The 23,653-nt window shown below is 39.3% G+C and overlaps 2 protein-coding genes across 4 annotated transcripts in view; one reads left to right on the top strand and one right to left on the bottom strand.

The window, feature by feature from the left end:
- The window catches only part of LOC100511185 (2'-5'-oligoadenylate synthase 1-like), a 54,992-nt gene that overhangs the window by 13,151 nt on the left and 18,188 nt on the right, over window positions 1-23,653 (top strand). The window contains exons 7-14 of one of the 2 annotated variants that reach the window (XR_014838411.1): window positions 2,409-2,598; window positions 5,178-5,387; window positions 5,885-5,999; window positions 18,105-18,198; window positions 19,737-19,820; window positions 21,602-21,698; window positions 22,372-22,538; window positions 22,668-22,838. Coding sequence is in view for 1 of the 2 variants with exons in the window: in XM_013994999.3 (XP_013850453.3) it covers window positions 2,409-2,598; window positions 5,178-5,387; window positions 5,885-6,041 (557 nt within the window). In the remaining variant the exon portion in view is untranslated. Of the gene's footprint in view, window positions 1-2,408; window positions 2,599-5,177; window positions 5,388-5,884; window positions 6,874-18,104; window positions 18,199-19,736; window positions 19,821-21,601; window positions 21,699-22,371; window positions 22,539-22,667; window positions 22,839-23,653 lie in introns of those variants that run through there. The other variant, XM_013994999.3, reaches the window with a different exon arrangement.
- LIX1 (limb and CNS expressed 1) overlaps window positions 11,521-23,653 on the bottom strand; it is a 51,439-nt gene continuing 39,306 nt past the window's right edge. For both annotated transcript variants that reach the window (XM_085014108.1, XM_085014109.1), the window contains exons 5-6: window positions 16,995-17,072; window positions 11,521-14,751 (exon numbers count right to left, since the gene is read on the bottom strand). In XM_085014108.1, coding sequence (XP_084870234.1) covers window positions 14,464-14,751; window positions 16,995-17,072 — 366 coding nt within the window. In that variant the 3' untranslated portion in view covers window positions 11,521-14,463. The remainder of the gene's footprint in view (window positions 14,752-16,994; window positions 17,073-23,653) is intronic.

A 23,653-nucleotide genomic window follows, 5' to 3' on the forward strand; every position in this document is an offset into this window, starting at 1 on the left:
ATTCCAGGCAAAAATATGAAGGCCCTGGTATGGATTTGCCCCAAGAATTCATATTTTGAAGCCCTACCCTCAAATAAGATGGTATTGGAAGGTGAGGCCTCAGAGAGGTAATTAGGTTATGATGACATCATCATGGCAGTGAGGCTCTAACGATGGGATTAATGTTCTTGTAAGCAGAAAAAGACACAGGAGGATTTTCTCAGCCACATGAGCACACAGTGAAAAGGCAGTATCTGCAAGCCAAAAAGAAGGGCTCTCACCAGAAGCCAAATTTACCAGCACCTTGATCTTAGGTTCCCAGCCTCCAGACTATGAGAAAACAAATTTCTGTTGTCTTAGCCACCCAGTCTATGGTATTTTGTTTCAGTCGCCCAAGCAGAGACCCAGATGACTAAGTGATTTACATAGATGTAACTGTATTTTCCAGAGAATTTGGAAGTTGAATCTAGGCTCCTGTTTGACTTAAAACATTTATATAATCTGTGTTACAAAATGGCAGAACTGAAAATACAACAGCAACTTGTGAGCCAGTACATGAAGAGTGACCCTGCTCTGGCTTAGCAATAGGTATCAAGAATTTTCATTGATCTATTCATTTATATATTCAACTATCTTTTCTGGAATATCTACCATGTACCATTAAATATTATAATGAATTAGGTAGGAGCTCAATATTTTTGCTCTTTTGGGGCTCACACTTGGAAGAAAAAAGATTCACGAGCCAGTAACCCTTAAATATTTCCCTTGATCTCCATGTTTTTGCACATTGTTTCTATTGATAAACTTTCCTTAACCTGCTCCATCCTACACCTTGCCTTGAAAATTTCTGCTTACCCTTCAAAACTCAGCACACCTCCAGTGAACTTCCTTCCCTAAACAATCCTTCCCAGACCTGCTTATTCAGCTTTCCCATGGACTCTTCTGTTATTTGCTGCTGGAGCATGATCCTCCTGTATTGTCGTTGTGTACAGATTTGGCTTTCCATTGCAGTTTGAGGTCTTTGAGGATAAGGTTTGTCTTTGTGCCTAGAACCGTATTATTCAATAAATATGTATTGAATTAAGGAAATGAATGACTATAACCTTGGTCCTACCCTCTCTCAGACAGACACCAGAGGAACATGTTGACTTTCTTGAGCTGGTTCTTTTACTAATCAGAACTGTTGGACAATGTGCTGCTCATATTAAAATTCTCTTCTGTTGTGCTAGAATTTGTCAGTATAAATGAATTGCATGCCTACCATGTTCTAGAAACTGAGTTAGGACTAGTGTACACATATGAAGAAGATATCATGGGGTTTATAATCTAGAGACACACAAATAGGTCATTTTACTAGAATATCTTCTACATTAAGCAGAGGTATGGGGAACTCTGAGATAAGATGGGATAGTAGGAAGGAGAGTGTGGATTCAGCCCAATTTGAAGTTTTAGTAAGTCGTCTTCTCTGATAATCTTGCTAAGCCTATTTTTTTAAATGCTGTGATTTATCCAGTACCTATTATGTGCCATACATAATTCTCAAAAATTAATCTGGTTAAATGAATCCCATTTGATCTATACAACAAACCTGAAAGGAAGACATTACCCTAGTTTTAATATTTTAAAAATTGAGCCTTAGAAAATATACAACTTGCTCACAGTTACGTAGTTAGTAAGTGCAAGAGCTTGGATGCAAATCCAGGTCTGTCCTACTGTGTAGGTCCTGTGTATTAATGGGTTGACATGACATCAAAGTTATATAATGGAGAAAACACACTAGACTGACATGACATACAATAAGAATGAGCACAACCTGCGTTAAGGATGTTTTATAAGATTGTAGTATTAAGCTACAGATGTTTATTTGATCATTCTTGCTATTTAGTTTTTCTCTCCCATTAATGTAACATTATCTGCCGTAGATTATTTGTTTTCAATGTAACTTAATTACATCTTTTAAAGCCATCTCTGTCTTTATAAATATAACCAATTCCTTCAAGTGTCCAGGTAGTAGAATATTTCCTGCAGATAGTAACAATTTAGATATTAAACAGAAGGGATTATATAGGTTATTGTGCACAGAGCATAATGACATTCAGTTTATATGCTAGATGATATTTGCAAACAGTAATGAAATTTGCTTCTGAGAAACTTTCTCTGCTGATAGAAAATCTTTCCCATTGGATGAGAAAGATTTTCTTGTACCAGGATTTGCTCAGTTTGAACTGCTCTGGCATCATAATGTTGAAGCTTTCTCTTTTAATTGCTTGAACAAACTGGAATGACTTTCCTAAAAACAGAAACAGTTTTGTTTTAAATGCTTAAGGTCTAATTAATCAGAACAACATAGCCCATTTATACCACAAGAAACCAGGAGAGGAGAAGGGGAGGAAAGTCTCACAGTTGTCTTTGTTCCTTGGTGTTAACAGATTTAAAACTTCACCTTTACCGCAAACTGTACCTCTGTAATGACAGTGACGAGGCCCAGCTGTGTGCCTTGGCCCTCTTGCCATACCAAGTGGATTTCATCAAGGCCTCTATTGTGAGGGTGAAGGAGCTCATTCGCTTAATGATACATTGGTTCAAGACATCATTTGCCAACCCCACGGAGGAGAATAAGTACGTAACTCACATAGGGACACCATGTGAGCCTTCCTCTTGTCATGTCCCTTTTCTTTCTTCTTTCAGCTCCCACCTCTTTCGTGAGGCAGAGGGAATACATGTAGAGGGAAAGAGAGGAAGGAGAGGGAGAGCAGGGCAGGGAGTGGGGGAGGGCTGTTATAGAATATAAACATCTGGATTACATTATTTCAAAAATAACATCATGGTTGGTAGGAACCGAAGAATAGAAACCGTAATACTCAGTGGCATAACCAAATGGGTTGGTGCAAGGAAGGAAGGCACAGAAAAGGAAAACTGAATCTGTTAGCACTATTGGAAGGAGACGTTTAATGTTCAAGCATCAAGTGTTCCTTCTGCTGTAGCCAGTTCTAACAGAGCAGAGTCATCCTCTAGAGGAGGGGGCTCCTTGGCACTTGATTTGTGCATGTTTTAGTATCTTTCCTTCAATGTGGTAGCAACAGGCTCATTCTATGGAAAAGGATTGTGAGGGTAAAACAGAGAACTAGGATATATTTGTATAAAATCTCCATTTGGCAGAAATAGCAGACATGGGACCACTTTCTACAAGGAATGTGCCTTCCTCATCTTTGTATAAGGTTGCTAATAATCTTGATTTGTTCGTCTGAATCACACACTCTGTTTACTCTCTGTATATTTTTGTGTTTAACATTGATGGTAACATTAGTAACTTTGTAAAAACATACATTAATCCTATATAGTTACCTCTTATATTGAAGCATCTTTAGCCATTCTATATGTTTTCTCTCATTTGGTTCAGTGAAAATTTACTAGTGAAAATGGAAAAGAGAAATAAAGCTGCCTGCCTTGAGTAGATACTTGGTCAGATGACAGGCCTGGTTTTGAAATCTAACACTTTTTTTTTTTTTTTTGGTAGTGGAGAGCATTTATAGGTCTGCAAGAAGAAACTTATCTTTTAATGTAGCAGAACAGTAATTCTAACACTTAAAAAGGTGGTATTGTGTGGAAATTGGACCACATATGTTCCAATACGATAATTGGTTTTCTATTTTGGGAAAGTAATCTGGTAATGTGTATTAAGTATTTATTATGTGTTAAGGATTTAAAATATTCAAACCATTTGTCAAGTTAATTCCCCCTAAGTTAAAAAAAAAAAGTGAAAGTAAAAAATAAAACAAAAATATTTCTTATTATTAGATTTAAAAGAGTTGAGGCCATTTATATTAAAATATGTCATAAAAAGAATATTCGAAATTAAGATTTTAAAAGAGAGTTCAGAAATACTTAGATAAACTTCCCTCGAAGGAAATAAGTAAAAAAAAGTAATTTGTATAAGTTTAGAATAGTGCTACTAGAGATAATGAAAATTGGGAATGAAAATTTCCCCGAAGACCAAATAAACTTATATAAATATGATGAACTGCTACTTAAGACAAGTTTGGGAAATATGACATTACGTAAAAGATTTACATGAAACAATTTAAAATGACTAAAAGAGGACACAATAATATGAACACATATCAAGCTATATAAATATATATGTAAACGTGCTATAAAAATGTGAAGTGAAACAGGTCAATGCTTATTAAGTCTTTTCCCACCCTCTCAACTTTATTTCATAAAATGTGAAATGCATCTGCTATTTTCAACCCTGGCTTACTTCGGGCACTTGGGAGCATCAGATGGTTAAAGTAGAGATGGACTTTGTCCTTTGTCCATTGGTGTCAACCCCTGAGGGAAAATCATAGGAACTAAGTTACTAATCTGCTGAAATCTGGTTTGCTCTTCATTCATTCAAGATATTTTGTCTACTTTTAATTTTTTTCTATTTTTGTTGTTGTTGTTGAAGTAAAATAGATGGTTAATATAACAGTAAGAAAATGTTACCATTCTATCAGAGGGAAAATTGCATGACTTTTCAATATATCATCAAAAGAGATTTTTGTGGCTAATAAACGGCAACACAGAAAAACACATATTTGGATATCAACCACCATGAAATCCTGAAACTATTGTGTTGTGTTTTTCCTCCTGAGTTTGTTTTTAATCTTTAGCTTTAATGGGATCTGAGCTGTCTGTGACCTACACCACAGCTCACGGTAACGCTGGATCCTTAACCCTCTGAGCCAGGCCAGGGATCAAACCCACATCCTCATGGTTACTAGTCAGGTTCTTAACCACTGAGCCACAACGGAAACTCCAAAAAACATCCTTTTGTGTACACCTTTGAGCACTTGTAGAAGATTCTACAGAATTAATTTATAGAAGCGAAAAATGTTGGGTCAAAGGGATGGAACATATCGAATTTTAATAGAGCTGACTCCAAGAAAGACTATTAATTTAGAGTCCCGCCAACAGCATGGGAGAGTGTCCATTTCCTCACAAACTCACCCATGTTGGGTATTATAATTCTTTGTTTTTTTGCCAATCTGATTGGCGGAAATATATTATTGTTTGGTTAAGTAGTGAGATTGGAAATAGAATTTCTTCTTCTGCAAATTGCCATTAGAGCTTGGATTTTTCTCATAACTGAATAAACTTGTCTCAATTTTCTGGGTTAATGAGAAGAAGTACAACCCCTCATTCTATGTGTCTAGATTCCGGAGACTTCCCTCCTCCTACGCAGTGGAGCTCCTCACCATTCACATCTGGGAACGGGCGGAAAAGCCCTTGTTCTTCAGCCTGGTGCAGGGAATGAGGGCAGTCCTCAAACTTCTGGTTCGATATGCAGAAATTGACATTGTTTGGCACAGCCACTATCATCGCAAGTTCCCCATCTTTGTAAAAGTTAACCAGAAACACACAAGGTAACTATCTTCTCTATGCCTTTAGGATATAAGAAGCAGATTTGCTATCAAGGAAGAAAATCTGGAGCTAACAGTAGCTTTATTGGGATTCAATGAAAAGGAGAAAGCCTTGATTACTACAAAGTCAATTTCTTTCAATTACTTCTCACTGAACTTTAATTCTAAAGAGTGAATTGAGAGTAATTTGACTAAAATGAATTGAATGTGGATATAGACAACAAATGAGGAGGAAATTGGAGACTGAATCCAGAGAAGACAAGCCCACTTCAAGTGAAAAGGGAAAATGAGAGGGAGTCAGAATTGGTGGGTCAGAGGAAAGTGGCTGTTCTTTAATAGGTGTGGTTAGTTCTCTGTGGACTCACTCCCATGGTTCCCAGAGAGTCCTTTCTTTAACAGAATTCCATCTTTAATTTGTACATTATCCTCTTCTAACTATATAGCAAATTGAAACTGGGTTTAGAAATGGAGAGTTTGGAGTTTGTTTTGTTTTGTTTTAGGCCATTCATTTTAGACCCTGTAAATCCTACTGTCAACGTGTGTGATACCTGTAACGCCTGGGATGAAGTTGCCCACGTGGCAAGATGCAGCTTATTGAAGCCTCTTTTCAGCAGGGTGAGAGCTGAGCCCCCCTGGCTTTTCACAAGTGATTGGTAAATGGGGCAAGAAGCTACTGTCCTTACATTTCTATGAAGAAAATAAAAAGAATGCAAAACATGTAGCCAAGAGGAACACTCTGGATGAAAGGCAGTATGAAGAAAACTTTTTTTTTTTCCATTTTTAGGGCCACACCTGTGGCCAATGGAAGTTCCCAGGATAGGGGTTGACTCGGAGCTGCAGTTCAGGCCTATACCACAGCCACAGCATCTGCAACCTATACCACAGCTTACCACAGCTCACGGCAACACCAGATACTTAACCTACTGAGCGGGGCCAGGGATCAAACCCACATCCTCATAGACACTAGTAGGGTTTGTTACCACTGAGCAACAGGAACTCCCAAGAAAACTTATCTTAATTCATTACTTTATTGAATCCCATCTTTAACAAACATCACTTAAGATAAAAGGATCTGTTTCATTCTTTTAGAGAATTGAATTCCCCTTCCACTTTTAGGATTTATTTGCTGTGGTGGCCTTGTGACCAAAAAAACATAAAGAAAAAAAAAAATCCAAGTGGCCATATAAACAAACAAAAAATCCCCAGATCCATTGAAAGAAGGTTAACCGAAATGGTAAAATAGCTTCCATTTTTTTAGTTTTGGCTCATTAGTTTCAGCTCATTAGTTTCAGGTTGCCTTTTCAGCTCTCCTGGCAGTCTGGTATTTTCCTGGGTCACCTATATTTTCAAAATTTCCCTATGAAAATTTGCTTGTACTAGTACTGCCAACTGACTTCCAGACATTATCTAACAAATGGCTAAACTGAAAAATGGAAGTATCTGGGAGACACACAGTGCATTGCCTCAGAATAAATTGTTTCCAAAATCATTTTATGACTATCTGTGTCATAACTCATGGGTCAGAGTTATGAGCCCTATTTAAGGGTTGTAAATTGCTCAGTCCTGAGTAGGAATAAACAAACTACCCAGGCAATTGCACTGTCCAGTTTACCACAACTGTTTTTAATTGTTGGGATCAACTGTTTTCCTTTCTATTAAAAGCATTAGCAGCCACTGATAATGAAAGCCAGGGCCCACCAGAAATAGACCAGAGGAAATTTCCCGACTCACTTGCATTGCAACAATTCATCAGCACTGAAGATATATGAAGTGTGACTGCAGAGTAATGCCAGTGATTAGGCTTCTCCACACAACAGAACTCTTACATATAAATGAGTGCCATACCCTTCAGGCACGTCCTCAGAGAACCTGTACGTTTATGCCAGTGATGTGATTGGTCTGGAAACACTTTCGGATTTCCCCTCCAGGGGATAATGTTCTTTTGAACATCCTTAATGGTGACAAAATATGTCCTTTGAGGATGAATTTGATTTTTGGAAATGGTACAATGTATTCATAGCAAACATCTGTTGTTTTTGCTCTACCTAGAATCCTTTCCCCCAACTAATGGTTGGGGAGATTGCATTTCTTCTGTTGTTCACTCTGTCTCTGAGGAGAAAGTTTCAAAAATGTCTTGGGAAATGGCCACATTTTCCCCTTTTTGGTAACTGAACCCCTATTTACCTCAGGTGACTGCTCCTCCCCCACTTGGTCTGTCATTTAGGTGGGCCCAGCGATTGAATCAACTGAAACACCAGTATAGCATTCACTTCTAGAATTTGGATTTGAACTCTGGGAAGAGAATTTCTCCTTCTCCTATGATGTAAGAATGAAATTGCTGGTCACCAGTTTTCTGCTCCAAGGGAAGAGAGCCTGACTGAAAATGGAGCCAACAAAAAAGAAAGGGGGTTTGAGAAATGAGCAATGATACACATGAATGTGCACATATATATACATCTATAATCATGAGAGAGATCAAGTTCTGGTTTGTGCTCCTGGATCCAGATGTACTTGGAGCAAAAACTGTCCTGGGACTCTTTTGTGTCAATCAACTCCCCTTTTTGAGCCAATAAACTACCCCTGTGCCTAGTAGGTTTGATTTATGTTTCTGCCTTACTAATCCTAATTAGTAAGTCATTCCTAACTAATCCAGTAGAATGGAGCCCAGTGTGGTGAATGAATTAACTCATCAAGCAAGGAGTAAGGAAGGCACCAAGATACTGATGACAAATTTCTATTCAAGAAACATTCATTGAGCCCCTGCTAAGCATTAGTCCTAATAGTCAGGATGCTGAAATAAACTAGTCAGTTCAGGAAAGCAAGGTACTTTCTGCTCACAAAAGGCACTGCTTTTCTTCCTTTGCGCAGCCTCAGAGGGCCATTCCCAAGGAGGAGTTCGTGACAGAAACGCCTTTGGCAAAGACAGCTCTCTTGAGCATTGTCAGAGCATGTAATTATTTCCCCAAGGTGACTAATTTTTTAAGAAGTCAACAATCATTTGAGGTTTTGAATTCTGTCTTTTTAAAAATAGTATTCTATTTCCTTCTGTGGGTCACCTCTTGTGGAACATGAGGACTCAGGAATTTCTATGTAGGGGAGGAACAACACAATGGTTACATAATACATAAATTTATTTCAGATTTGGATAGGACTCCTGACCATTGTGAGACCTTACATTGGAGTTGAAGGGCCAGTGAGTGGCAAAAAATTTAACTCTGTCTCTGGTCCTAAATCTAATTTTATCAGCAGCATTTCTACTGCTTGAAGAGGTTTGTTCTCATGTCGTCTTTCTTGCTCTATTCTTAGGATGAAAAGTCCAGGATAATCTAGAGTAATTTTGGTATGAAATGAGTAAGGCGATATTTCTTTGGTGGCAAAGTCTGTGATCCACTGGAATAAAAAGTGAATTTATTGCCGGGTGTTTGGGCCACAGCTCTCACCATTTCTTCATGGGCCTCATGCTCTCACTTTCTACTTTCATTTCTGCCTCTCTCTGCATCTGCTCTCTACATAAACCACCTTCTCCTCTTACTACTGACCAGATTTCTCTGCCGACTCAGATTCCTACTTCCTCACCACTTCAGCCTCACAGACCACAGCAGCCATGAACATGACTCCAAACTTCAGCTCCCAACTCAAACTGTCCAGTTCCTTCCATGTTTCTTAGTTCACATTCCTGAGGAGGACAGACTGATACATCTAGTTTGTAGTTTTGAGCCAGATTATCCAGAATCACTGGCTAGTCATGGGGCATCTGAGATCAGGACATGACACTGCCATGTAGAACCAAATGAGAATGCCAAAGAAGCAGGAAACCTTTCAGGTACGGATGAGTAGGACAATGCAGTCTTGCTTCATGTGCCTGTGTCTTTTCACAGGACCTGCAGAGAGACTTAGTGGTTGCCATTTTTAGGTCATGCAATGTTCCACTGTCTAGTGAAAACAAAGCTTAGAAAGTTTCAAAGTGTTTGTAGGAAAGGCCGGAAAGAGGCATCTCTTCTTTAGTAAGTCAGTAAGGAGAAGAAACCATGATCAAATCTGCGGCAGCTGGGCTGGGGGTGGGGAGAGAAAATAAAGAGACTGCTGGGAGAACCAGTTTGAGACTAAGAAATATGCCCCAGGGAGGTCTTTAATAATATACCCCAGGCCCACAGCTGCCCTCATTCTACAGCCCACTCACAAACTAGAGCCATATTAGGTCTCGCAGATCGATATTTTAGTATCCTGTTTATATATACTAGTCTGGGAAACTTGCCACGACCTTGCTCCTATAGAATAATGCATCCTCAGGACTGAACAACTAACTGACTTACAAATGGACTTACGAAACAATTTCTGCTAAGATTGGGAACTGCCTATAAATAGATAGCAATCTGGGACTTTCACTTGGGAACCAACAATCCCTAGAGAATCCAGAATTCTCAGAAAGAAGCTTCTGCTTGGGGCCTTTCTGACAACTGCCTTTGTTCAAGGAAAAAAGGTGCTACCAGGATATAGTCAGGTTTAAAGAAGTGATTCTTTGGGGAGAGAAAAACAAAACAAAACAAAAACAAAAACAAAAAAATACCTATATCTCTGCCCCTTCTGCTTCTCTCTGGCTACCAGGAGGTGTAAAGAAGCAACTTTTCCCTCTCTCTTTATTCCTTTCCATGCTCTCTGCCAAAAGACCAGTTTTATCAGAAGAGTCAGGGCTGTACTGCTTACTAAAGTATGTGCTAGGTAGCTTTAAGCTAAAAGAGTTTAAACTTAAGTGTGATCAGAAACATCTGGTAAAGCAGTGCATAATCTAGACTCTCTCCAAGAATTTGGTCAGCAGGTCTGGGTGTGACCCAGGGACTTGAATTTTTAAAGGAGGATTCTGGTGCAGATTACTTGTATATCATATTTGAGAAAGAAAGTCTGAACCTAGAGCAGAATCTGGCTTTCCTGTTAAGATAAGTTGTGTGTGCATGCGGGAGTTTACCCTGCTTTAGTTCTGGGCTCCAGGAAGTCCTCTTGCCCAAGCAAAAGGTTTTGCTCCTACCTAACTCAGAAGGGCTCAACGTTTTGAATTTTGGAACAAGGCAAAACTGAGTAACAGCCCCCAATAGTTAGGCCATAGACTCCCTGGGTAGAGTAGTGGTTATCAACCCTGCTGCTCTTTGGAACTACCTGAGAAGCTTTAAAAAATAGTGATACCTCGGCCCCACTTCTGGAGAGTCTGATTTCATTGGTCTTGGTACAATCTGGATCTTTAGAATCTTTTAAAACTCCTTGGATATTTCCAATGTGCAGCCAAAATTGAGAACCAACGTGGTAGGGAAAATAATTTTCATTTTTTCTAGAGCCATGGCTAAAACCAATCTTTGCGTGTGTGTGTGTGTGTGTGTGTGTGTGTGTGTGTGTGTGTGTGTGTGTCTTTTTAGGGCCACATCTGCAGCATATGGAGGTTCCCAGGCTAGGGGTCGAATTGGAGCTACAGCTGCCGGCGTACACCACAGCCACAGCAACAATGGGATCCAACCCTTGTCTGTGACCTACACCACAGCTCACAGCAACACCAGATCCCCCACCCACTGAGAGAGGCCAGAAATCGAACCTGCGTTCTCATGAACACTGGTCATGAGATTCATTTCCACTAGGTCATGATGGGAACTCCAAAACAATCTTAATATTTGCTCTTTAACATGGTGGAGACCATAGAAGAAATCTTGGTATTTGCCTTTCTGCAAAGTAGAAAAAACACACACACAACCTCAACAATATATGACATAATGTCTTGAATAGTGTTTACCTAAACAGAGTCAAGGAAAATAAAAACATTTAGTCTGGCCTCTCTTGTCCTTTGGGCAAGAAATAAAGGCAGGGCATGAGAACTCTCTAAAGCATTTCAGAGATAAAGTCAACTACAACAATGCTCCTGACTTCAAAATTTTCCCTAAAGAAAATGGAAGGTGTTAAATCTTTATGTTTTCTTTCCCTTTTTCCTGAGACCTAGTTGATAAGATTCATAGCTGATGTAGGTACAAACATTTCAGGAATATCTATGGCTTGATTCTTTTCCTTTTCTAGAAATAGGTGAATGAACTTAACAGCAGACTTATCAGTGGACTATATATATAGCTTTTGAACAAATGGGACAACCAAATTCTGATCATTAGAGGAATGATGACTTTATTAAATCCATAATATTCTGATATGTTCTCACAAGTTTAGTGACTGGTTTGCTTTAAGCTATTTTTTGGTAATATTATGGCATATTTGGATTTTGTGAAAATTAAACTGTCTCTTGGCAAAGTACAGTGCAATTCTGTATTTAAGGGTGATATTCTCCCTAGATATGGGTTAATGGGGCTATGTATGAGCTAGGTTGACTCTCTGCTGAAAAGTTTAAGAGACTATAACTATGTGCTCAAAATTAAGTTTAACTGAGGGTCCTTGGGCAAAGCAATCTATGGATTTGGGGGAGGTCCACATACTCTCTGGTTTGTATAATTTTGAATGTATATGTTTCATTGTATTTTTCTAGTAGATCTTCAGCTTTTAGCAGATTCTCGAAGGGTTTAAAACCACAACAGGTTAGGACTCAAAGCTCCGTGTATTTAGAGACTCCTCTACTATAGGCCCCTTCACCACAGTGTGTTTTCGAGAACAAGACATAGAAAATGAAAAATAATAATAACCTACTTTGCTTTTCAATCCTGCTCTTCTCAGGGCCACAATTATGGATACTCATGTGATGTACCAATAGCTATCAGGTCTTAGCTGAAACCGATTTGCTATAAATGAGCACCACAGGGAGAAGCAGTGGCAAAGATTTTGACTTTTGCTTCTTTTGCTGAAACTTCCATTCCATTCCTGGAAGAGTGGGCAGATTTGACAAGCCAGGAAAAGCTGATAGTGGCCAAGAGGGAACCTCTGCTTTCAGAATGGGTACAGTTTTCTAACTGCAAGGCAGAGAGTAAATTTAGTATTTTCCAGGGTGATTACTGTTCCTGCATCTAATTGGATGGTATCAGCTTGAGACGGTCATTGTCAAAGGCTGCAAATGCAGTACAGATGTACCTACCTTTAATCACACCTAACGTGGGAAGTTGTGGATTTTCTGAAATGATAAAGAGAAATGACTTTATGAAAAAATTACTTTAAATAGGAAGTAATTTTAAAATTTATTCAACTTAAAAGTTTAATTCTAATTCCTTTTTGTGAGTGTAAGGGAATAAAGTTTTCTTCTAGGTGACATTTAGCTTCATTATGGAGAGGAATGTTATTTTTATTAAAACAATATTTCAAATAAAATTATCTAATATTATAGTACTACCTTTTCAAGACATTTGAGTAGGGCAGATATGTAGCTAACTTTTCCCCTGGTGTGAGAAAAATGATATATGAAGTTAATTTTTTATTATCAAGGCTAATTCAAAAATATATGCTCAACATACAGTAGTTTTCGTGAGGATTCAAGGAATGACAATTGCTATTGTAGCTATTTAGATATAAAGCTAAACTATCGTGTTTTTGTAATTTTTAATGCAATTATAATGGTTTTAGTTTTCATGAAAGTTAATGTGCTTTTGCCTAAGCAAGCAGAAAAAGAAATCTTACTTAAACTTGAGAAAATTGTTTTCTTTGAATTATTGGAATGAATGAAAATCCATGTTCTATATAGGGAAATATCTATAAGTGTTTAAAACTGACACTGCTGCCATTCTTAAATTTGAGTGACCAGGAAGTATCTAAAAATTGGTTTGTCTTTGCTTTGGGTTTTCTAATCAGTTGACTGACCCATTTGGAAAGAGAAATGGCAATATTTTATCTCCTCTTTAAAGAAAATTCTAGTAATTCAAAGTGAAAAATGATACTACATTTGAGCTACTAGTGGCTTAAGTTCTTGAAAGACAACAAAGACAGCTAATGATTCTTTTTCTCTAACACATGAGAAACAAATCAAATGTAAACGTAAACATTGTTAAATGCTAATAATTTTTCAGATGTTTTAACCTTTGAAATGCCCCTAACTTTCTCCATGACTGAGGTGGCAGAAATAAAATAAATCAGTTCATTTATTTGCAAATTAAGAATGTACATGACTGATTGCAGGACTCATAATTGGATATGAATTTTTTTTTTTTTGTCTTTTTTAGGGCTGCACCCATGGCATATGGAGGCTCCCAGGCTAGGGGTTGAATTGGAGCTGCGGCTGCCGGCCTACATCACAGCCACAGCAAAACCAGATCAAAGCCATTTCTGCAACCTACACCACAGCTCACAGCAACGCTGGGTCCTTAACCAACTGAGCAAGGCCAGGGATTGAACTTGTGTCTTGATGCATGCTAGTCAGATTCATTTCTGCTGAGCCATCAAGGGAACTCCAGATATGAATTCTTAAGGAATACAAATGGGGATACTACCCTGCGTGACATTTATCTCCATGCAGAAGAGTGTGGATTTAAAAAAAAAAAATCACAATGACATTTTAAACCACATTAAATTTATATGGCATTTTCATACTATTACCACTTCAAGATCTTTGATAGGAGGTACAGGTAAAATCCCCACAGAAGAACTGGATTACACCTGGTAGTGTGTCAGCAATCTTATAGAGAGCTTAGGAAGAAATTCTGATCTTTGGATATATATATATTTTTTAAATATCCATATTGGTTATTTAATCTCAAGTATTTTTAAAAAATTGCTGTGGTGCTACTTTCCCCAGTCCTGGCTGATGTTCTTTTGGGGAAAGACTACATTGACCCATTCTTTGAAACAATGTATATAATCTAGCAAGGCCCATGTCAACCAGCCTTAAAGTTGAAGGCAGTCCTGGAAAATATTTTTCAAACAATCCTGTCTCTATCCATTCAGTCTGGGGTGGAACTACTGAGGGTGTTATGGGAAAACTGCATTGAATGGGATGAAGTCTCCTGTAAGGGTCCTATTACTCTGAGATTCTGTGAATGGAGTAGGTGGGCAGGGAGAATTAGTACAGCTTTCAGGTAGCAGCTATAGGTGCTAAAGCCTCTGATGACCTCCTTCAATGACCTTCCTAATGTTAGAGTCTGGCTTCTGCCCCCAAGGGGGCAGCTGGGACCTGGCCTTGCTAGTGATAGCCACAAAGGGCCGTAAGGCTCAGCTGATCATCACTGGGTGAGGAAGTGTCAGGATCACTGTAGATCTGAGTCAAAGCTAAACTCAGGATTTCTTTCTTTTCTTTGTAAAACCGTAGTTCTTGTCCTGCTTTCCTGGCTTCCTCCAATTCCCTCAGGGCCATTCGTAGCTCTTGGGAGAGAATTCCTGGCGACTCCCGCTCCTTCATGATCCAGTCCAGGGCCATGTGGCTGCGCATCTTTTCATCCAGAGAATACTGGGAATAGTAGGAGATGACTTCCTGGGAGCCAAAAAATAAAGTCCAGAATGTCAGTAAAGAGCAACAAAGGTAGCTGTCTGGGCTTATGGCCTTCTGACACCTCCCTTCCTGTACTTCCATCACCCACCACATCCGTGGGGCTTCTACTAACAACCAAACCTCTCTGATGTTCAAAAACTGAAGCCAAATCCCAGGATATATGTCTTAAGGGAAATAAAGGGCTAAGCTGGTACAGCAAAGTAAGGTCACTCCAATTTGAATCAAAACACTACCATCAAGAGTGACTCAATAATGTTCACCAGAACGGAGCTCCCACCTCACTAGAAAATATGTCTTCCTTGGAAAATGCATTTCTATAGTAATTAGTATGAACATTACATCATTTATTCATTGAACTCTTCTGTCTAGCATTATCAGTTTTAGCTAGAAAGAGAGAAGGAAACAACTACCTGGAAGGATTCGGGCAGAACTGGATTTGGTCACACCCATTGCAGAAAGCAGGAAGCTTTGGGTCAGGACAAGACTTAGACATCAGAGTAATTTCCTAACTGCTGTGTTGTTAGCATAAGGAAGATGAAAGTCTCAATGGCTTATAGAAACTATGAGAAGAACTTAAAAAATGTATTATGGAAGGTAGGCATTATCATTATTATTATCACAATGGTACTTTCATATACACTGTCTCTTACTTTCTGCAAACGATTAAAAATGGGAGACTGTCAATTCTCATGTTTAACATTTGCCAATACAATGTAATATCATGTGTAAGTCTGATGGATGCACTTTAAGAAGATCTTATGGAGTGGATATACTGCTTATTTTTAAGAACATGTGGTATTTATTTATGACCTTAACAAATTAAAAACAATCATGGAAAAGTGTTTATAACCAACCCGGCATATTTCAAAGGCTTTTTATAAAATCAAAGGAAAAGAAAAAAATAGCCAAAGCCATAGTCAGCTACTCATTTCTTTCCATCTTTGACATTCTGAAAGCCAGGCTTTCTAAGCCAAGAGCAACTAAAAACTCCTGGGGCTGCAGTGCATAGAAAACACTTATATCCACCCTCAACTTGCTGCCTAGTAGAAGCTTTTGCTCCTTATACAAATTTCTGTGAGCAAATTCTCAGAAATAAACTATAATCTCCAAAGTCCAATGGGGTAAAGGAAAAATTAATCTTGAGGGATAATAGGTGAGGTGAAAACCAGTAAGTATATGGGTGGGGCTTCGCCTTTGCCATTAAAAAAGGGGAAGAGTGTGTCTCATCAGTAGCAAAGAAGTAAGGAGACCCTGTCCCTGAAAAATAAAGAAGAAACTTCCAAACCAAAAAATTGGAGTGACTGAAATACCAGGTTGTCCACTTTTATAATCATTTATATTGTCTATTACAGACATTTGGTGGGCATAAGAAAAATCCTTCTGCTATAAACAACCCTACCTGTCCCCAGTGAGGAGGTTCAGAAGCAAGGCAGACTCACCTTTCTTTCTGCATTGGAGAACAGGTGAAGGAACACATTCCAAGCAGGTAGAACAGGTGCACAGAATAGACTTAATGTTTGACTTAGAAACTAAGTCTATCTTAATCATCCTTCCATTCTGGCATTCAATACAGGTATCTAAATCAGTCCTATGCCAAACTAACATTCTTCCAGGCTCCTGGGTATGCACATTTGGTCAGTTCCTAATGCAACTGGACCATTTGTATGTGTGTGTGTGTGTGTATCCTCTGTTCTTACTCAATAAATAAGGTAATAAATTTATCTATTTTAATATTTATTTTTTATTAAAGTATAGTTAATTAAAAATGTTGTGCCAACTTCTGCGATATAGAAAAGTGACCCACTGGTCAGAATGGTCATCATTAATTAGTCTACAAATAACAAATGATGGAGAGGGTATGGAAAAAAGTGGACCCTCCTACACTATTGGTAGAAATGTAAATTGGTACAATCACTATGGAAAACAGTATGGAGGTTCCTCAAAAAACTAAAAATAGAACTACCATATGATCAAGCAATCCCACTCCTAGGCACATATCCAGACGAACTATAATTCAACAAGCTATCTGCACCTCTACGTTCATCATAGCACTATTCATAATAGTCAAGACATGGAAACAATGCAAACGTCTATCAACAGATGAATGGAATAAGGCACTAAATTTAAAGAGAGAAAACACACCAAAAAAGGAATCTGCTTGGAAGATGATGAGCCATCTGCTCAGTCCATATAACACAAACTTGTTTTTGATCAGAAAATCTCACCTGTCGGGAACATTTTGTTTCACGAAGGGCTTTTAGGCTTCCATTCCAGTGCAACAGTTGGAAAATGGTCATCAGTTCCTATAAAACCCAAATAACTGTCATTAGTCACAAGACAGAAATGTGAAAGTGCCTCAGTGATTGCTGGGTAGGGCATAACTCTGATCCCCAGCCATAATAGGGAAACAGAATATACGGCACTGTCAGAACACTTGGAGACTTTTCAAATACCACAGTCCTAGAATCCTAGAGCATGTTTCCCTCCCTCCCTTGCTATATCCATATTTGGCATAATAAAATGATTAAATAATTGGCAAATACCTTTCAACATTAAAAATACACATGCTCTGGGAGATCCCTTGTGGCTCAGTAGGTTAAGGATCTGGTATTGTCACTGCTGTGGCTCTGCTTACAGCTGTGGTTCAGATTGGATCCCTGGCCTGGGAACGTCCGCATGCTGTGGGCGTGGCCAAAACAAACAAATAAAACATATGCTCTAACAATATATCCAAGGAGTTATGTAAACATACCAGCACATCAGAGAATAATATATAGGCAAATCTATTCATTGCAACATTTTTTAAATTGCCTGAGACTGGGAATGTTTTAAATGTTCATTTTTAAAGGAATGGTTAAAGTATGATACTCTAGCGTAGCAGAATATGCCACCCCAAAACTTGGTCTATTGATTATTTTAATATATAAGTACTTAAAAAACAATGAATGCAGAGAGGGGCTTTCTCTGAACTCCCCTTAACTGCCTAAAGACAGATCCTCCAAAAATTGTCACAAATACCCTCTCCAGGAGTTTCACCAACCAGGAAGATTGACTCATCACGGAAGTGGAAACTGAAGTCCACTCCACACTCAGACAAACTTTGTCACAAATTATCATACCTCCCATTGATTTTTCTAAGGGCCCATTCATTTTCCTAAGGATTATTTACTGTCCCCTTAGAGACCTACATCCCCTCTCCCCTTTCCCTACCAGGATGGTATGTAATCTTGAATTCTAAGCTACCTCGAGTGGGTACTCATTTTTTCCTGGGTATTTATCATGTACGCATGAGGCATACTTCTGTTTTTCTCTCGTTAATCTGCCTTTTATTACAGGGGTCCTAGCTAAGAACTCAGAAAGGTAGAAAGAAAATTATTCTTCTTCCCCTACAGTACATTCATCCTACCAGCTACACTGCAATCATAAAGGGTAAGAAGGCTCTCTAGTTATAATATAAAGAATCTCTATGAGGTGTTGCTGAAATAAAAGCAAGGTGCCTGACATATATATATGTCTTACCATTTGATTAAAAAAGAATAGAAGATCCCTATAAATACTTGCTTATAAAGGCCTAGAAGACTTCTGGCAAGATACAAAACAATCCGGTTGCCTCTGGGGAGATAAAAGGAATGCCAGGGGGATAGGAGTGAGAAGGAGACTTTCCTCTGACATTCTTTTGCAACTTTTGAGTTTTGAATCATGTGACAATATTACATATTAAAGAAAACAATTTAAATTTTAAAAATTCAGTCAGGAGTTCCTGTGGTGGCACAGCGGAAATGAATCTGACTAGGAACCATGAGGTTGTGGGTTCGATCCCTGGCCTTGCTCAGTGGGTTAAGGATCCACTGTTGCTGTGATCTGTGGTGTAGGTCACAGACTCGGCTCGGATCTGATGTTGCTGTGGCTCTGGTGTAGGCTGGCAGCTACAGCTCCGACTAGACCCCCAGCCTGGGAACCTCCCTATGCCGCAGGTGCGGCCCTAAAAGGACAAAATACAAAAAAAGAAAAAAAAATTCAGCTGAAAAAATATAAAATGTGTAATGTACAAATTATAGAAACTGTAAAATACCCATAACTTTATAAATTCAGTCAAGACAATGACTTAAAACATGTACAATAAGATGGAATTGATACTAAAATGTACCCATAGTTTTCACATTCAATGGCCAGGGCTAAGCACAGCATTAAGCCTTTGTATCAGATCCTTTTCCTGAATGATATACACCAAAGGCAAGCTAACATGTGTCAACATACTGAAGATTTTATTTTCCTAATCTGATTAAGATTAGCAGTCTTCCATTAAAGTCACCAGGATTGATTGATTGATTGATTAATTCACTGGGCCACCCATGGCATATGGAAAGCTCTCAGGCTAGAAGCTGAACTGGAGCTGTAGGTGCCGGCCTACACCACAAATACAGCAACGCCAGATCCTATACCACAGCTGGCAGCAATGCCATATACTTAACCCAATGAGTGAGGCTAGGGATTGAACCCACATCCTCATGGATACGAATTGGGTTGGTTACTGCTGAGCCACAGGGGGAACTCCTTTTACCCTTTTTTTGATGAGATAAGCATTGATTATGGATTAACAGTACAAACTACAACTATATAAGTATTAGAAAACAGTACAATTAAGGAACTTACTAGTCATGAAACTAGTTATGAAAATTTACATTTAGACAGATGCCCTATGACCACTCAAAAAAAAAAAAAAAGCGAACTGTTATTGTCTTTGCTTGCTCTGGAAGATGTTTCATTATGAAAGTCAGGAAACACGAAGTCACTCTGAGATTCCAGACATCTTAAAACCAAAGTTGTAAGATCATCAGAAGAACAAATAGCACCATTTCATGTCTAAAATTGTCATTAGGTTAAATAAAAAAAAAAAAGTACAAAAATATTTTGTAAAAAGAAAAAATAAAATTGCCATTAGCATGTCGTGTATTTCTTCTTTTCAGTTTGGAATCCAGCTGAGATACTGTGTATGTACTACTGCACAGCAAGTACCCCAAGAGCCCAGAGTCCGCAATTAAAGCAAAACCGTATGTTTCTATTGCCCAGCTACGCCTCCTGCCCCAAACACAGACCACACTCTCTGCCCAGGGTCCCAAGTCCAGAGCCTGGGGAAGCTGCCCTTCTCATGCCCTATCTCCACTTCTCTCTGTCCCATCCAGATTTTTACTCTGTCACATTGCTATGCTAATTTGGAAAAGTAAGAGTAGATTGTTTCATAACCAAATTTTGCTTAATCTGGCTTTTACCACTATGCTTCTTATCAAAGTAACCCCAGGGACTAAGGAAAGTAAATTTGTACTGGTCTTCTCACCATACCCCAAAACCTACGTACTGAATGCTTTGCAGCCATACAAATGAATAGGAATTTGGTTCTGATATGGAATAGTCTCTGTAGTGTTATAGGAGAGACACTATGAGTAAGACATTTGGTTTTATGTTTTATCTTGAGAGTCCACTTAAATTTTGTATTCTATTGTGTATGTTCATTTTTTTTAAGAGAAGAAAGTAAATATCACTCCACTCCTTTACCTGCCCTACCCGCTCCCCTCGGCAGTCTTCATGTAAAGTTGACAACCCAGAAAGATATTGTGAGTTTATTCTGTGGCTCCCAATAGCCCTCCTGGCATTCATTGTCCTTGCATCCTTGTGGCCCAGTTTGAGAAATGATCTTTTGCTAAGAGGGCCCTTAATTCCACCCTCTGACAAGTGTGGCCTTAATATTATATTTTTCCTCCACTTTCCTCTGAGATCTCATTCTTATCTATGCACTAAGCCTCCTTTCCAGATAAATTCCTATCATCCCACCTGGCAATCCTAAGATTTTATTTTTTTATTTTTTTATTTTTTTGTGTTTTTGCCATTTCTGTGGCCGCTCCCACGGCATATGGAAGTTCCCAGGCTAGGGGTCAAATTGGAGCTGTAGCCGCCGGCCTACGCCAGAGCCACAGCAACGCGGGATCCGAGCCTCGTCTGCCACCTACACCACAGCTCACAGCAACACCGGATCCTTAACCCACTGAGCAAGGCCAGAGATCGAACCTGCAACCTCATGGTTCCTAGTCGGATTCGTTAGCCACTGAGCCACGACGGGAACTCCAGTCCTAAGATTTTAGGACTCACAATTCTGCCGTGAACAGAACCAGAGCCCTTTCTCATGTCCCTTGGCAACCTTCATCTCTCAAAAACTTCCCTGCAGAAACTTGAACTGTTTTTGTCTGCAGGAAGACGATCATCCTCTTTACCCCTTCTGGATTGTCTACATTTCTATTCCATCACCAAGTGGCTTTTTTCTCTGCAGTAACACAGCTACCTTTTCCTCACTGCTGTTCTTATTCCTAAAATCCCTCAGGAAAGATGACCTTCTTTTTGCCTTCTTACATTATATCCTGATCTAGTTCTTGCCTTCCTCTCTGGAGATGCAAATCTCACCATCATTATATAAAGTATGCTGAAATATTTCCACCTTCTTCCTGTCCCATTTCTTTATTTCCTCTCATTTGATCAAAATCACTATTTTAAGATCTTCCTGAAGCTGCAGGAGCTCTGGGCTCAATCCCAGGAAATCCTTGTGTGTCTCTCATTGATTCCATTGGAAATCCTTGCATTACGGCAGACTAGCAAGGAGAGGGCAGCCATGGACTTCTGTAAAGATTCAATTCCTCTTTTCATGGTGCCTCCTTGCTGCCCAGTCTTCAGAGCCTTGTTTTGGTACCTTTTGAAGCCGTGTCACTTTGAAGGAAGTCTGTTTTGGTGAACTATCTTGCTCCTTCCTTTTTTTTTTTTTTGCTACATCTGTGGTATATCCAAGTTTTGGAGCCAGGGACTAAACCTGTCCCAGAGCAGTGACCCAAGCCCTGCAGTGACAACTCCAGGTCCCTAACCTGCTGCACCACAAAAAAAATGCTGTAAGTTTTTGTACTGTGTTTGTTATTGGGCTGATCGAGAAGCCTGGGAGGTCTGGATGGACTTACAGATAAACAAGAAGCTGACCCTAGAGGTGGGGTTGGGACTGGGGTGATGTGAGTGAAGCAAGATTTAAGGTGAGTCGTGCGAATTCAGGGTCTTTTATTTAAAATTCTGACTCTTTAAAATTTGGATGCTTTGTCATGAATTTTTACACTATTTTGTTTTTTAAAATACTGCATTTTAATACTATTTGTCTTGATAACTGAGTTTTCTGATGCTCCTTTAATTTTGAGCCTGAGCTGAATGTCTAATGCTGGGGATGTGTCGCAGGGACAAACAAGGTGGGCTTCATGAATTCGTGATCTGTGCAGTCACACAGGCCCCAAGTTTAGTTTAGAGATCTGCTCTCTTGAAATTCTCAGTAATTTTTGAATAAAGGGCCCTGAATTTTCATTTTTGCACTGGGCCCCATAAATTATGTAGCCAGTGCCCATTAGTAAAGTAAATTTAAAATCAAATGGTGACTCAAGCCCTGAGTTGGGTTTTTTTTTTTTTTTTTTTTTTTTCCTCTTCAGGGAAAACTGCAGTTTCAGCTTTCCTTCTACAGCTTTTCTTGTTCATTTTGTCATTCATTAAGTTTAAACCACCAACAAATGGGCTCTGTCCCCACAGTGCTTCCTGATGTTGCCTCCTATGAGAAACAATGTTTGGCCTTCCAGCTACTTTGTGGGAAGAAAATGCACACTGCTTCTCCCTGGAACTCTGAGAGACTGGCTTGGTTCTGTGATTCATCAGAAATAAGAAAAACAAACAGTGTAAATGGAGAACTTGAAAAACAGGTGGGCACCATCTCCCCACCCAAGAGAATGGATTTAAGAGGAAATTTGTTTATGGGATGAGGTTTTAAAAGGCGACCTGGAGAATTTAGCAAAGATGTAAATAAACAACTCTTCTTTGGATTGCATTAGGCTTCAGAATAAATATATTAACCAGCTTCAGTCAAAGTCTGCCTTGAATCTGACCTTGACAAGACCCAGTGGCTAGTGCTGCTGCCATCCCAACCCCCAGACATCAGGCAGTTTTCTCTGCAGCAAGGCTACCTTAAACAGGCATCCCAGTCTCCCTCCCACGAAGTGAAGGTAAGCAGAATCATATCATGTTTCTTCTGAGCCATACCTCCTTGACCGGCCCCCCTGGAAAGCCTGCAAGCAGTCAGGAGACACCAGCCTTGTTTTTACATGGTACAGTCATCCACAGCTAGATACAAACACACATCTATTACCCACCAGGGGTACTGAATTGCTTTGTCGACTGCAAATAGCCCAGGTCTGTGGTCAATTCTCATTATGTGTAGAAAAAGCTGATGCATTTAACTCAGGCCACCAAGGAATGTGTAGAACCCAGCAGGCAACCTAGAGCAGCCAAGGAAAAGGGATGTGTTCCATGGCCCTCCTCCTAGGTTGCCAGCATCCCTACTGGGAAGATGACAGAGTTTGGATTTTTCCTGCTCTCATATCTTCCTCTTCCTTTGTGCCTCATTCAGCACCCAGTCTCCATTATGAGAATTTATGAAGCATTTCCACAGTATGATGTAAATTATTATTTCGCATATTTAAATACCTTACTACATTAGAACACACAGAAAACATACAGCCCATGGCAAGGCAATTAAAGTATTACTAGAAGGTGGTTGAGTACAGCCTTTCACAGTACTTGGGTGGAGTTTTAAGAATTAAAAAAAATCTTGCCTGGCCTATCTTTGGCAGACTAACTCATGGCATTAATAAAATCATTCTTGATTTTTCTTTCTTTTTTTTTTTTTTTTTTTTGCTTTTTAGGGCCACACCTGCGGCACATGGAGGTTCCCAGGCTAGTGGTCCAATCAGAGCTACAGCTGCTGGCCTACGCCACAGCCGCAGCAATGCCAGACCCAAGCCGTGTCTGACCTATACCA

This window comes from Sus scrofa, chromosome 2 (assembly GCF_054392235.1).
Source record: "Sus scrofa isolate SSC_HxYL_T2T_F1_AM1 chromosome 2, Sscrofa_HxYL_maternal_Yorkshire_Landrace_v2.0, whole genome shotgun sequence".
In the NCBI taxonomy this organism is placed as follows: domain Eukaryota; kingdom Metazoa; phylum Chordata; class Mammalia; order Artiodactyla; family Suidae; genus Sus; species Sus scrofa.